Source organism: Trichomycterus rosablanca, chromosome 10, assembly GCF_030014385.1.
Source record: "Trichomycterus rosablanca isolate fTriRos1 chromosome 10, fTriRos1.hap1, whole genome shotgun sequence".
Classification (NCBI taxonomy): domain Eukaryota; kingdom Metazoa; phylum Chordata; class Actinopteri; order Siluriformes; family Trichomycteridae; genus Trichomycterus; species Trichomycterus rosablanca.
In genome coordinates, this window is record NC_085997.1 from 34,643,572 (window position 1) to 34,659,143 (window position 15,572).

General features: G+C 43.0%; 2 protein-coding genes across 2 annotated transcripts in view; one reads left to right on the forward strand and one right to left on the reverse strand.

Moving 5' to 3' along the window:
* Positions 1-3,269: 3,269 nt before the first annotated feature.
* On the reverse strand, positions 3,270-12,583 carry c10h10orf88 (chromosome 10 C10orf88 homolog). The gene is made up of 6 exons (XM_063003225.1): positions 12,143-12,583; positions 10,907-11,104; positions 10,743-10,815; positions 10,062-10,262; positions 8,462-8,772; positions 3,270-5,501 (listed from the first exon to the last, which is right to left on the reverse strand). Exons 1-6 carry the CDS (start codon positions 12,274-12,276, stop codon positions 5,321-5,323), a joined length of 1,098 nt encoding a protein of 365 aa, XP_062859295.1. The 5' UTR covers positions 12,277-12,583; the 3' UTR covers positions 3,270-5,320.
* A 2,045-nt stretch (positions 12,584-14,628) lies between these two features.
* zgc:174164 (uncharacterized protein LOC570656 homolog) overlaps positions 14,629-15,572 on the forward strand; it is a 36,880-nt gene continuing 35,936 nt past the window's right edge. Inside the window, exon 1 of the mRNA XM_063003975.1 lies at positions 14,629-14,646. Coding sequence (XP_062860045.1) covers positions 14,629-14,646 — 18 coding nt within the window. The remainder of the gene's footprint in view (positions 14,647-15,572) is intronic.

Consider the following 15,572-nt stretch of genomic DNA (forward strand, 5'->3'; position numbering starts at 1 on the left):
AGCAGTAATAATGAAGAGGAGTTTAGTGCTCCTGTCATTCTTTTAATACATTAAACCACGTTAAGCTTTATTTTTTAACAATAAGCATTTTAGACTCTCAGAAAAGCTCAGAACCTCGAGCTGTAACACAAGTTTAAAAGTGAAACAGGGAGGAAAATCCAGATAAACACAGATACATGTGGAGCTTTCAGACTGAATCTGATGGTTATTCCACAAAGATGATGTTTTACCCCACCGCTCAAGCCGAGGGCTGAAGAAAGCAACAGTCACACACACGTTGAATTTAAGGGTACAAATTTCTCAACAAAGGGCATCAAGTTTCAAAGATTTTGAGTTTAGGGGACATCGAGTTACAAGTTACCAGTGTACGTGGAACACAGAACTGACCACCATGTCCACAGTCAATCGTACTTAACATTGCCATGGGTTTGACTGAAGTTTGTTGCTGATCCTTACTCCACAAAATACTACTGTTTATTTTAGTGTTTATTGGGTACAGCCAAACTAGTCCTATGTATATGGGGACAGAGAAGTCACTGCCTACATTCTATTTACTAGACGTCATGTTTTTCACTGCATAAAAGGATCAGTAATTACAGGTTACCCATGATTCATCAGTTCAAGTTCAATATTAAACACAGTCACTGCCAGTTTTGTTCCTCCAATTCAATTTGTATCTTCACAGACACAGGGAGAACATGCAAACTTCACACAGAAAGGTCCTGGACCTTCTCACTTTGAGGCGACAGTGCTACCCACCGAGCCACCGTGTCACCTCACCAACTTAGCACTGTCGCCTTACAGCAAGAAGGTCCTGGGTTCGATCCCCAGATGGGGCGGTCCGAGTCCTTTCTGTGTGGAGTTTGCATGTTCTCCCTGTGACTGCATGGGTTTACTCCGGGTGCTCTGGTTTCCTCACACAGTCCAAAGACGTGCAAGTGAGGTGAACTGGAGATACAAAATTGTCCATGACTGTGTTTAATATAACCTTGTGTAAGCAGTAACTACCGTTCCTGTCATGAATGTAACCAAAGTGTAAAACATGATGTTAAAATCCTAATAAACACACAAACAAACAAACAAACACCTCAACTGCTAGATTAATCATCTATATGGGTAAATGTTTATTATCAAAAGTCTTGGGCCGAGCTGTGCAGTGTATGAAATCATATCCATCTTTTACGAGTGTTGATGTTATTAGATCCATGGTTACGTGTTAAACACGCTGCCCTCTCATAATGAGTTACCGAAAATGCAACGCACCCACGTGTCGTGGATGCATAACACACCACCACCCAGAATCCCATGCAGGAGTTCACATTACACACATCTGGAACAACACATGTTCAGCTGTACATCACGTCATTTTTTAGACGGTTCACGTTGTGTGAAATGAGGTTATTTCACTTTCATTCAGTGTCACACCGATGCTTTCGACTCTTCGCCCCCGGTGATCTCTTGGGTCTGATTGGAGGACAACAGAGGGTCAACGTAAGGACAACCTTGAAGGTCCAGTCCCATGAATTCATACCCTTTTGTGTCCCAGATGCTTCGTTAGATTCATTATTCTCTCAGGGTGGAGGGTGGCCTGTGTGAGTGACTCCCATGTTGTTTGGTGTTTTGCTCGGCTCTCCAGTTTTGAACACTGAGTAAGAGAGTAGATGATCATTCACTCAATCATCTAAATGGATCACTTTATGTCAAGGTCAAATCCATTCCATTATCTTATATCTAGATAAGCCAATATGCCCACTGGCATCTTTCTGGGAGGTACTTAAACAGTCTATATCGACAGCAACCCAGTTCCGTGCTTCCATACATTGATGTTATATGTTATACTGTATGTCCGGCAGGTGAGTAGCAGCTCCACTCATGTGGTTGACAAGTTGAACAAAAGCTGGGGAACAATAGTCCATCAAAAAAGGGGGCAAGGGCCGCTCAGGTGGCGCAGCGGTAAAACACACGCTGAACACCAGAGCTGGGATCTCGACTACATCATATCTGGGCTGAGTGGCCACATGAACAACGATTGGCCTGTTGTTCAGATAGGGGTGGGATATTAAAAGCCGGATAGGGTCTCTCTCTCATAACTGATGCAATTACGACCTCTGCTGGCTGATTGATGGCGCCTGCACAGAGATGAGAAAAGAGTGCTCTCAGGGTGTGTCTCTCCATACACAGTGCTGATCCGCATTGCACTCGTCAAAGTGTAGGTGACAAAATGCATACGGCTGCTGCCCACGTGGCGGAGGGGGCGTGGGTTAGCTTCGTTCTCCTCAATCAGAGCAAGGATCGGCATTAGTGGAGAGGAAGCATGACACAATCGAGCAATTGCACGCGCTAAAAGGGAGAAAAAGGGGAGAAAATGCATAAACAAAATACAAAAACGGGTGGCAAGTGGGAAAAAAATTAACCAAAACTTTGACGTTGCCCCATTTCTTTCATGTGTTTAAAAATAAAACATGACATTTCTATTTAAAAAATAGAAATCAGTACCTTTTGTTTACATCGTTTTCTATTAGCTGTGAATAGAGTGACATAGTTCAAATCCCACCTCATGTACATTTCCTCCAACTCCCAGTCTAGTCATATAAGATTACCTGGCTGTACCTCTCCTCTACCGCTGCAGACCCTGGGTGAGGGGGGCTGTACTTATAGTACTTTACATTTTCAGCATTTAGCAGACACCTTTATCCAAAACGACAGTATACAATCTGAGCAATTGAGGGTTAAAAGCTTTGCTCAATGGTTTAACAGCAGCAACTTGGCAGTGGTGGGGCTTGAACCAGTAACCTTCTGATTAACAGTCCACTCTGACACGCATGCAGTTGCCAACCATTTCTTTTCACCTGCACAAGGCCAGTTTACACATGGATCTGTATCACATACAGAGTCGTGCACCGAGTCTCTGTGCAGGCACCAATGAGCGCAGTGATGAGGAACCCATTTGGCCCTCAAAATCAATCGTGTCTGAACACACCCCATGTAAGGTTTGTTTGTTAGTTTGGACTGTGGGAGAAAACTTGATCTCCCAGAGGAAACCCACACAGACAAGGGGAGAACATGCAAAATCTACACAGACAGGACCCGGACCGCTACACCTGGGGATCAAACTCAGGACTTTTTGCTGTGAGGAGACGGTGCTACTCACCGAGCCACCGTGTCACCCCAGGTGACTTAAATTCTTAATGATTTTTTATTCTTGTTGAACTTTGAACAGAGCTGCAGCTTTAAGTTTACTGATGACAAAAAAACTCATGGAAACTTCATTAATATTTTATTTTAATATTTTATTAATAGCATCATTATTGAAATTTCATTCTGAAGTTTAGTTCTTAGTTTAATGTAAACCATTAAAATATTTATGAGGAAAAACATCAAACAAACCCAGAGAAATAAAAACAGAAGTGAGATTTAATTTCCCTCCATAATCAGAAATCTGATCTGAACAAACACTCATTCATTCATTCATTCATTTACTCGCTTTAGCTAACCACTTCATCTATGTCAGGGTCACGCTGGATCCAGAGCCATAATGCAGGAACGAAGTTCCCAGATCATCAAAGGACAAGTCTACTCACTCATTCACTAACTCATTCAAACTCTTTTTCACTCATTCACTAACTCATTCAAACTCATTCAAACTCTTATTCACTCACTCATTCATTCACTAACTCATTCAAACTCTTATTCACTCACTCACTCATTCATTTACTAACTCATTCAAACTCTTATTCACTCACTCATTCATTCACTAACTCATTCAAACTCTTATTCACTCACTCACTCACTCATTTTTACTAATTCATTCACGCACTCATTCACTCAGGCACTCACCCATTCGCTTACTCATTCTCTCACACACTTACTCATTCAGGCACTCACTCACTCACACTTAAGACTCTTATTCATCCAATTACTCACTCATTCATTTTCACTAATTTATTCACTCACTCATTCACTCAGGCACTCACCCATTCACTTACTCAATCACACACTCAGGCTCTTATTCATCCAATTACTCACTCATTCATTTTCACTAATTTATTCATTCACTCAGGCACTCACCCATTCACTTACTCAATCACACACTCAGGCTCTTATTCATCCAATTACTCACTCATTCATTTTAATTAATTTATTCACTCACTCATTCAGACGCATTCACTCTTACACACTCACTTATTCACACATTCAGACTCTCACCCACTCACTCATTCACTTACTTGCTCACTCACTCAGACTCTCATTCACCCACCCACTCACTCATTCACTTACTCAGACTCTCACCTTCTCACTCACTCAGGCTCTCACCCTTTCATTCATTCATTTACACTCTCACTTATTCACACATTCAGACTCTCACTCACCCACTCACTCATTCACTTACTCAGACTCTCACCTTCTCACTTACTCAGGCTCTCACCCTTTCATTCATTCATTTACACTCTCACTCATTCACACACTCATTTATTCTTTCACAAATTCATTCACACACACGTTTCACAGAAGCACTGTAGAAACCAAGTGGATCTACTGAACATTCACACCATCATCCCGCACTATAACATCTGTAATCATGTGGTGAGCTGGAGAAACGTAAACAATCCAGCCCAGCTCAGAGTGTTTCAGATGCTGGATAAGAAACACCACAACCGCTATGAGCCGATAATAATCCGGTGATCGTTGTGCACAAACACACTCAGGTTCTCTCAGACCTCAATCATCTCAACTCTTCTGTGTTACAGTTTGTTTCATCAGTTAACAGCTAATGCTAGTTAGCTTGTGAGAGTGATTCAGACGCCTGTTTGTCCAAACGTAAACGTTCACTGGAGGTGAATTAGTGTCGAAAAGAAGTCGTCAAGATTTCAGTTCCTTAATAAAGCTGTACGAAAACCTTCAGCTTAAAAACTGTTTAGATTAATTAGCATTTAAAACCATTAGCAGTTACTATTTGGACACAGTTCAAGCTTTTGTTAAACCTGATCAAACCGTATAAATGAGCAACAGTTCACTCTGTCAGTCCGCTAGCAATGCTACACAAGCTAAGCTGCTGTCACGCCAGTTAAAATTTCCCAGTCATGTAACGGTTTGTCATTTTACAGTTACTGGCGCTCAGTTAGCTTAGCCTGCTAACAACAATTCTAGTCACCAACCCCCAAAATTAGTTCAAAGCCGAATCGCTAACCGCACAGTGAACATGACCACGGCAAGTCAGCGAGTGACCGCGGCTTCTTCCTGAGAAAGCATTAGCAAACATGTTAGCCATTCACGCCACCCAGACTCGTGCTGTGGGCATGTTACTGGATTACTGGTTGGATTACTGGTTGGATGAGTTCGTATGGAGCGTGATCTGCTGGAGGGTGAGCTCTAATCTCTGCTGAAGGACATTCAGACGCTCGTCCATGTGCTCCATCAGCCTCTTCTCCACCTCCTCCATGCGCCGCTCCACCACCTTCTCCAGAGCTTTCTCCAGACCTGCGAACCCCGGCGGCTCCTCCCTTACAGACACAACAGAGGAGCAGAAATGTCAGATACACTGGAACAAACATTCATACATGAGGCAACTAACAGAGTTCTGAAACACATAAACATTGGGGGCTCAAAACATCTACAGATCTGAAGAAGCACCTCTGTGATCTAGAGCTTCACAAAGCTGGAATTTACACTGAGCAGCCATAACATTAAAACCACCTCCTTGTTTCTACACTCACTGTCCATTTTATCAGCTCCACTTACCATATAGAAGCACTTTGTAGTTCTACAATTACTGACCGTAGTCCATTTGTTAGTCTGCATGCTTTGTTAGCCCCCTTTCACCCTGTTCTTCAATGGTCAGGACCACCACAGAGCAGGTATTATTTAGGTGGTGGATCATTCTCATGGTGGTGGTGTGTTAGTGTGTGTTGTGCTGGTATGAGTGGATCAGACACAGCAGCGCTGCTGGACTTTTTAAACACCGTGTCCACTCACTGTCCACTCTATTAGACACTCCTACCTAGTTGGTCCACCTTGTAGATGTAAAGTCAGAGACGATCGCTCCTCTATTGCTGCTGTTTGAGTCGGTCATCTTCTAGACCTTCAGCAGTGGTCACAGGACGCTGCCCACGAGGCGCTGTTGGCTGGATATACAGTGTATCACAAAAGTGAGTACACCCCTCACATTTCTGCAGATATTTAAGTATATCTTTTCATGGGACAACACTGACAAAATGACACTTTGACACAATGAAAAGTAGTCTGTGTGCAGCTTATATAACAGTGTAAATTTATTCTTCCCTCAAAATAACTCAATATACAGCCATTAATGTCTAAACCACCAGCAACAAAAGTGAGTACACCCCTTAGTGAAAGTTCCTGAAGTGTCAATATTTTGTGTGGCCACCATTATTTCCCAGAACTGCCTTAACTCTCCTGGGCATGGAGTTTACCAGAGCTTCACAGGTTGCCACTGGAATGCTTTTCCACTCCTCCATGACGACATCACGGAGCTGGCGGATATTCGAGACTTTGCACTCCTCCACCTTCCGCTTGAGGATGCCCCAAAGATGTTCTATTGGGTTTAGGTCTGGAGACATGCTTGGCCAGTCCATCACCTTTACCCTCAGCCTCTTCAATAAAGCAGTGGTCATCTTAGAGGTGTGTTTGGGGTCATTATCATGCTGGAACACTGCCCTGCGACCCAGTTTCCGGAGGGAGGGGATCATGCTCTGCTTCAGTATTTCACAGTACATATTAGAGTTCATGTGTCCCTCAATGAAATGTAACTCCCCAACACCTGCTGCACTCATGCAGCCCCAGACCATGGCATTCCCACCACCATGCTTGACTGTAGGCATGACACACTTATCTTTGTACTCCTCACCTGATTGCCGCCACACATGCTTGAGACCATCTGAACCAAACAAATGAATCTTGGTCTCATCAGACCATAGGACATGGTTCCAGTAATCCATGTCCTTTGTTGACATGTCTTCAGCAAACTGTTTGCGGGCTTTCTTGTGTAGAGACTTCAGAAGAGGCTTCCTTCTGGGGTGACAGCCATGCAGACCAATTTGATGTAGTGTGTGGCGTATGGTCTGAGCACTGACAGGCTGACCCCCCACCTTTTCAATCTCTGCAGCAATGCTGACAGCACTCCTGCGCCTATCTTTCAAAGACAGCAGTTGGATGTGACGCTGAGCACGTGCACTCCGCTTCTTTGGACGACCAACGCGAGGTCTGTTCTGAGTGGACCCTGCTCTTTTAAAACGCTGGATGATCTTGGCCACTGTGCTGCAGCTCAGTTTCAGGGTGTTGGCAATCTTCTTGTAGCCTTGGCCATCTTCATGTAGCGCAACAATTCGTCTTTTAAGATCCTCAGAGAGTTCTTTGCCATGAGGTGCCATGTTGGAACTTTCAGTGACCAGTATGAGAGAGTGTGAGAGCTGTACTACTAAATTGAACACACCTGCTCCCTATGCACACCTGAGACCTAGTAACACTAACAAATCACATGACATTTTGGAGGGAAAATGACAAGCAGTGCTCAATTTGGACATTTAGGGGTGTAGTCTCTTAGGGGTGTACTCACTTTTGTTGCCGGTGGTTTAGACATTAGTGGCTGTATATTGAGTTATTTTGAGGGAAGAATAAATTTACACTGTTATATAAGCTGCACACAGACTACTTTTCATTGTGTCAAAGTGTCATTTTGTCAGTGTTGTCCCATGAAAAGATATACTTAAATATCTGCAGAAATGTGAGGGGTGTACTCACTTTTGTGATACACTGTATTTTTGGTTGGTGGACTATTCTCAGTTCAGCAGTGACAGTGAGGTGTTTAAAAACTCCAGCAGCGCTGCTGTGTCTGATCCACTCATACCAGCACAACACACACTAACACACCACCACCATGTCAGTGTCACTGCAGTGCTGAGAATGATCCACCACCTACATAATACCTGCTCTGTGGTGGTCCTGACCATTGAAGAACAGCATGAAAGGGGGCTAACAAAGCATGTGGAGAAACAGATGGACTACAGTCGGTAATTGTAGAACTACAAAGTGCTTCTATATGGTAAGTGGAGCTGATAAAATGGACAGTGAGTGTAGAAACAAGGAGGTGGTTCTAATGTTATGGCTGATCGGTGTATATTCGCCATTTACAAACATTTACAAATCGGAAGTTGGTCCAAGGAACACAAATTCTGGACCCTGGAGCAATGGACAAATCCAAATGATGCTTTCAACCTGAATGTTTTGCTGTACCGTGGAGGGTCCATAAAGGTCCATGAGGTCCACTGTTTGCCTTGCAAAGGTTTTCTAAGATAAAAGACGCACCCTATGGTGCAACATGATTTCCTTTGGAAAGGGATGTCCGATCAACTCATGGCTGGGTGTCCACACACTTCTGGCCATAATGCAATCAATACTCTGAACAACACAGTAGTACGGGATTGATCTACATGCCCTCACTCACCGCTCTCCGTTCTTCTTCTCAGGTGAGTTCTGCGTATCCAGGCGAAGCTGGGTCACCTGACCACATACGCTCTGCAGCACGGGGAGAAGGTCAGGACTGACCGGGCTCTGGGGCCAAGTCTGCCCAGCTGGTACGCCACTCTGGTCATGGATCGTTGATGGATGAGCAGAAGTTACTTGTGCTCCGTTAGACGGGGCTTCTTCGGTGGGCGTGGCCTGTTTGGCCAGGCATGCCAGCGCACCACCACCAAAAAGACCACCGCGTCCACCCATCAGCAGGGGCAGGAAGCCACCGAGAAGGTCAGTTTTGTTCTACAGACACAATCCAAAATTAAACCTTTTGGGAAGATCTCTGTCTGATCTTCAGTGTATAGTAACATTATATACTACAGTTCCTCTCCAGACTTTATCTTACCCAAGAGCTTCACTGTATACTCATGCAAACATGCCATTCTAAGGGCTGGAGCAGCTGGTTTGTTTACATTCCTCCAACCTTTTTTAATGTGTGTAAAGCTTATTGCTTTAGCTCACTTGGTTCTCTTTGCTTATTCCACCACCACTGGAACCTTATTCCTCCTGGAACCTTAACACCTGAAACCCTAACATCTAGAACCTCAACACTTCAATTCTTAAAACCTGGATCCTCAATACCTGGGACTTTAACACCTGAAACCTCAATACCCAGAACCCCATCACCCAGAAGATCAACACCTGAAACCTTAACACCTGGAACCCCAACACCTCAGTCCTCAAAACTTCGATCCTCAGCACCTGGAACCTCAACACCCTGAGCTTCAACATCTCGATCCTCAACACATGGAACCCTAACATGTAGAACATCAACACCTCATTCCTCAACCTCAACACCTCGATCATTAAAATCTGGACCTCAATACCCAGAACCCCATCACCCAGAAGATCAACACCTGAAACCTTAACACCTGGAACCCCAACACCTCAGTCCTCAACACTTTGATCCTCAGCACCTGGAACCTCAACACCTGGAACCTTAACACCCTGAGCCTCAACATCTTGATCCTCAACACCTCAATCCTCAAAATCATGCTCCTCAACACCTGAAAACTCAGCACCTGTGGAACCTCAACACCCAGAACCCAGACACTTGGAACACCAACACCTGGAACCTCAACATGTGGAATCTCAACACCTGGAACCCCAACACCTCAATCCTCAACATCCTCAACAGCTCAAAACCTCAAACCTCAAGACCTGAACCTCAACACCTTAATCTCAACAGCTGTAACCTTAACAGACAGTACCCCAACATTTGGAACCTCAACACTGGAACCATAACACCTGGAACCTCAACATCTCGATCCTCAACACCTTGATCCTTAACACCTCGAACCTCAACACTTCAATCCTCAACTCCTTAAACCTCAACACCTCGAACCCTAACAACCGGAACTGTAACACCTTAAACCTCAACACACACAGAACATCAACACCTGGAACCTTAACACCTTGAACTTCAACACCTGGAACCCTAACACCTAGAAGCCCAACACCTGGAACCTCAACACATGTGGACCCTCATGATGAACCTATCCTAACCATCTATGAAATCAAAGACCTCTGACCTTCTGCTGAAACTGCACCATTTCCATGAGGTTCTGCGCCCCAGGCGAGAGGGTGGCGCCCATCTCCTCCATCATGGTCCGGACGCGCTGGAGGTCGATGCCAGGGTTCATGGCTGGGGGACAATGCTCGGCCTGAAGGAACCTCAAACCCACAGACACTTGGATGATTTCCACGGTCGAGCGCCCACCCAGAGAGAGAAGCTGTGTGGAGATACAAGGGCAGAACAATACCACCATTCATTAGTTTGATTGTTTGTTTTCAGTGATGGCAATAAAGGGTTTTCAGCACACAGTCATCCATTCACTCACTCACGCATATCTAGGGAAAACTTTCAAGCAGCCAGTCCACCTACAGGCATGTTTTTAGGAAATGGCAGAGAGTTCAAAAGACACTTGATTTCAGCAACAGTTTTTCGTCTTTGACTAAATGCTTTTCAAATTTCCATGTAGTTTCACACTGTTCCATGTAGTTTGTTCTCCTGAAACCTGAAGTTTGTCACAATTGGCTTCATGTTCATTTCAAATGGGTCCAGTCAAACTAGCCATATTTATATGGACACAGAGAAATCGCATAATAAGAAATCCTTTTTAGGAATGAGGAGGCCATGCCACAGTGTTAAATGGCACTGTAGAACTTTCCACACTGTATGTATCTTGCTATTCTAAAGTTGGCGTACGTACCTTCACTTCACATGATGCCATCGGGCATTCCAACCCCAAGTGGCTTTTGTAGATGGACTTCTTTTCTCCAGCACTGGCATTACAGAAAGCAAAACCAAATCAGATCATCTAGCATCACAGGAAACATTATACACCAGGTTTATAGACAACCAGTGACTCTGTACCCATTTAGTTGCCACTTTGGATCCTCCACACCACGGCTGGTGCCACAATAGTCTCCGGAGAGCGAGTACACCTCGATAGTGCGCGCCTCACTCACCACCTGAACGGTGCTGATCATGGCGCCCGAATTGGGGCGGCACAGCAGGGTGATGATGCACGGCGATCCTTCTTCAGTTTGCTCCAAACGTACAGACTCACACCTACAACCAGTATTCACAGTACAATCACCACCACCTCTATACAAGTGCACGTACAATATATGTGAGTACAGTCAAGCAAGCTTTACACCAAGAATGTTAAACTGTTTACACTACAACGATTGAAGCAGATTTATTTCTGCAATCTATCACAACAATTACCAAAAAACGAAGTACAATGCACAGATGACAACAGACATGTCATGTTCTCGCGCCCAAGAAAAGGTAAGTAAATAAAGAAGTAAATGTACAGTAGGTGTAGAAATGGCCTGCGACAACCAATGTAGATATGGTGTAAATATACCAATAAAATTGCCATTATACCATTTTAATTGCTTTAGTGCAAATTGCAGTGGTAAAACACGCTAGCACGTCGGTTCAAAACTCGAAGCTCTGCCATCAGGCTGGGCTGGGTGGCTACATGAACAACAAGTGCCTGTTGTTCATACAGGGTGGAGCCGGACAAGAGTTTCCTCATAACTGATGCAATAACGAAGTCTGCTGGCTGGTTAATGGGGCCTGAACAGAGTTGAGGAATAATGGGTGTGGCTCTCCGTGCATAAAGCTGATCCACATATGAACTCGCCCCGTGCAGGTGAAAAGATACAGTCGATACTGCACTGATAGCGGGGGGTTTGTCAGTCTTGCTCTCCTCAATCAGGAATGGAGATCAGCATCAGTAGAGAGAAAGTGGGACATTGGATATGACTAGATTGGGAGGAAAATTGGGAAACAAATTCCAAGAATGCTTGACAAAATCCCCAAATCCCAAGATCCTGGGAAAAATCCCAAGCAGAGGCAACACTGGCTGTAAAGCTTGCTTGACTGTGGACAGCACCTTCCATGTTTCAGCAGATTTTTTTCGGTGGTGTCCACACTACACATTTCCATTTGTGCAGATCTACTTGGTTGATCTTGCTGGAAAACCTGGCACTCTATGATAAAGTTCTCCATTCTACTACCAATGATCATCTATGGAGGATGCATGAGTGAGACGAACATGAATGTGATCAAACAGAGGAACAGAAAGATCAGACTCACTGTGTAGAAGAATCCAGACCAGCTTCCATCATCTGATCTTCTGGAGCAGAGATTAGAACTTCATGCAGTTCAGTCTTGGATGTTCCAACCCAGGATGTGTGAGCAGAAAGCAGAACGTCTTTGTTCAGGCTCATGTTGATGATGATGATGAAGAAGATGATGATTATGTTAAATGTAGAGAATATTTACATTCATTAACAGATGTAGATCAGATGTTCTTCTGGAGCTGTTGATCAGTCTGACCAGTGCAGTGGAGCAGCAGTTCATGTGGAGGAAGATCTGCCAGCTTAATTATTTCCCTTTCTTACTCAACACCGATCCATGATTACACTTTTAAAGACTAAACTACTCACTCCATAATAAACACCATCAAACCCTTTCATATTTTAATGTTTTATATTCATTATACATGTTGTTTATTGATGAAATCGTGCACATAGCAAACCTCCTACACGTCTGACACTACCGCGCATGCGTACAACAATCGGCTCCGTCTCCTCCATGGCTCATGGCTGCCTAACGCCAATATAAAAGTCAGAAAGTGTTTAAAACTTTTAATTGTGTCAACTTTGCTATTGAAATGTAAATTAAATCTTTTAATAATTTAATCTCGTCTAAATACTTACAAAAATGTTTAACATAGAATCGTGGCGAGTTTTTATGTTACTAGCGAGTTACAAGTAATTCGCTGATATATAAATCATGTGAAAGGAAACGAATTAAATAAATATGATTTATAAATCAGCTGTTCATTAAACCCGCAGAACTCAACTTCATAATAATAATAACAGTAATAAATAACAACAATTAATTAATTTATTAAGATTTTAACGTCATGTTTTACACACTTTGGTTACATTCATGACAAAAACGGTAGTTATTCATTACACAAGATTCATCAGTTCACAAGGTTAACATTAAACACAGTCATGGACAATTTTGTATCTCTAATTCACCTCACTTGCACATCTTTGGACTGTCGGAGGAAACCCATGCAGACTCATGTCGGAGAACATGCAAACTCCATACAGAAAGGACCCGGACCGCCCCACCTGGGGATCGAACCCAGGACCTTCTTGCTGTGAGGCAACAGTGCCACCAACTAAGTCGTTTGCTTATACACTGATCAGCCATAACATTAAAACCACCTCCTTGTTTGTACACACACTGTCCATTTTATCAGCTCCACTTACCATATACAAGCACTTTGTAGTTCTACAATTACTGCCTGTAGTCCATCTATTTCTCTGCATGCTTTGTTGTCGCCCTTTCATGCTGTTCTTCAATAGTCAGGACCCCCACAGGACCACCACAGAGCAGGTATTATTTAGGTGGTGGATCATTCTCAGCACTGCAGTGACACTGTTGTGCTGATATGAGTGGATCTGACACAGCAGCGCTGCTGGAGTTTTTAAACACCTCACTGTCACTGCTGGACTGAGAATAGTCCACTAACCAAAAATATCCAGCCAACAGCGCCCCGTGGGCAGCGTCCTGTGACCACAGATGAAGGTCTAGAAGATGACCAACTCAAACAGCAGCAATAGATGAGCGATCGTCTCTGGAGTAGGAGTGTCTGATAGAGTGGACACTGTATTTAAAAACTCCAGCAGCGCTGCTGTGTCTGATCCACTCATACCAGCACAACACACACTAACACACCACCACCATGTCAGTGTCACTGCAGTGCTGAGAATGATCCACCACCTAAATAATACCTGCTCTGTGGTGGTCCTGTGGGGGTCCTGACCATTGAAGAACAGGGTGAAAGCAGGCTACAAAAGTATGTAAAGAAACAGATAAACTACAGTCAGTAATTGTAGAACTACAAAGTGCTTTTATATGGTAAGTGGAGCTGATGAAATGGACAGTGAGTGCAGAAACAAGGAGGTGGTTTTAATGTTATGGCTGATCAGTGTATTATGCACTTTGATCAGAAACACTAATTCTTTCCTAAATACTATATAATAATTGTATGGCCAAAACTATGTGGACAACCCTGGAATGGTTTTGTATTACGGTCTAACCTGCTGGGCCTCATTAGTACAACACGAGTAAAACCAGTTTAACTGGACTGAAGAGCAAAAGTGCTCACTGTGAATGACACATCTATGACTTTTAAGGAAGCCAGATTCACAAGATAGAGTAACCCAGGATTATCAGTTGGCTCATTTAAAAAACATCGTCACTTGCAGTTTATGAACTTCATGACCAATTGATCTTCTGAGGTTAAGTAATTTAATTAAAGGTAAATATTGAAAGCTAAATGGTTAGAAGTTTTGTATTTACTCCGAGGAAGTCTAGGGAACAGTGATTTAAGACATAAATGCAACAGATTCAGAAATAGTTTGGAGCACTTGAATCCTGAACCCACCTGAAGACTCGGGATTCAAACCACTGGATGATGGAGCCAGTAGAAAGCAGAACTATCATACATGAAGTTGGAAAACTTTTTATGATCTTTATACTTTTGTTGGTGTGCACCGATGGAATCAAGAGTGAAGGTAGGTGTTTTTTTGTGCAAATACTTGTTTACTCATTTTGTTGAAGGAGAAGCTTTTAAACTGGACCAACTGTTTATGTTTCGAAGAGAACAGGCTGGTTTGAATTAGAGTTTCGTTTTTTTGAGTAGATAAGATCAAATGTATAGTACATATCATAAAAACCCAACTAGCAACAAATAAAAGATGAGTGATGTCTTAATTTGTTAATGTTATATTTAGAAGATACAATTTGCTTTATGGTTTTGGTTCTCATTTAAAAAAGGAAGTAGTTATTGTTTGTAATGAGACGGTACAGAACAAAAAATACATACCTTGTTTGTTTGGCTGGCATTTGGGAGCACGGAGGCTCAGTAGCATGTTGATTTGTCGACCTTTCTCTGTTGACAATCATCTGTGCTTTGTGTCCCTCTGTGTGCCTAGTTTGGCCAGCAGTTGGGGCACAGAGGCTCAGTTAAGTCACGTTAAGTCGCTTCAGGTGGAAGAATTCCTACATATCACAGCATATTTTTTTGTTTTTTTTGTCATTACACATGTACAAGTACAAGGCAACGAAATGCAGTTTAGCATCTAACCAGAAGTGCAATAAGCAGCAAGTGCAGGATGTACAGTATCTATGATATACATTATTTACAGGATACAAGTTAATATATTATTGAATGTACTATAAACACGATATACACAATACAGTAGACCCTTGACTTACAAATTTAATTGGTTCCAAAGAGCTGTTCTGAAGTCAAAATGTTCGTTAGTTAAACCTATTTTTCCCATAAGAAATAATGTAAATAGAATTAATCCGTGCCAGTCCTCCCAAACCCCCCCTTACCAAACCTCTCTAATGTCTTAAATGGTCTTTTTTGTTATAAATACAAGTTTATTTTCCCTTAAATCTTAAATTATAGAATATACATTACTGTAATAAACAA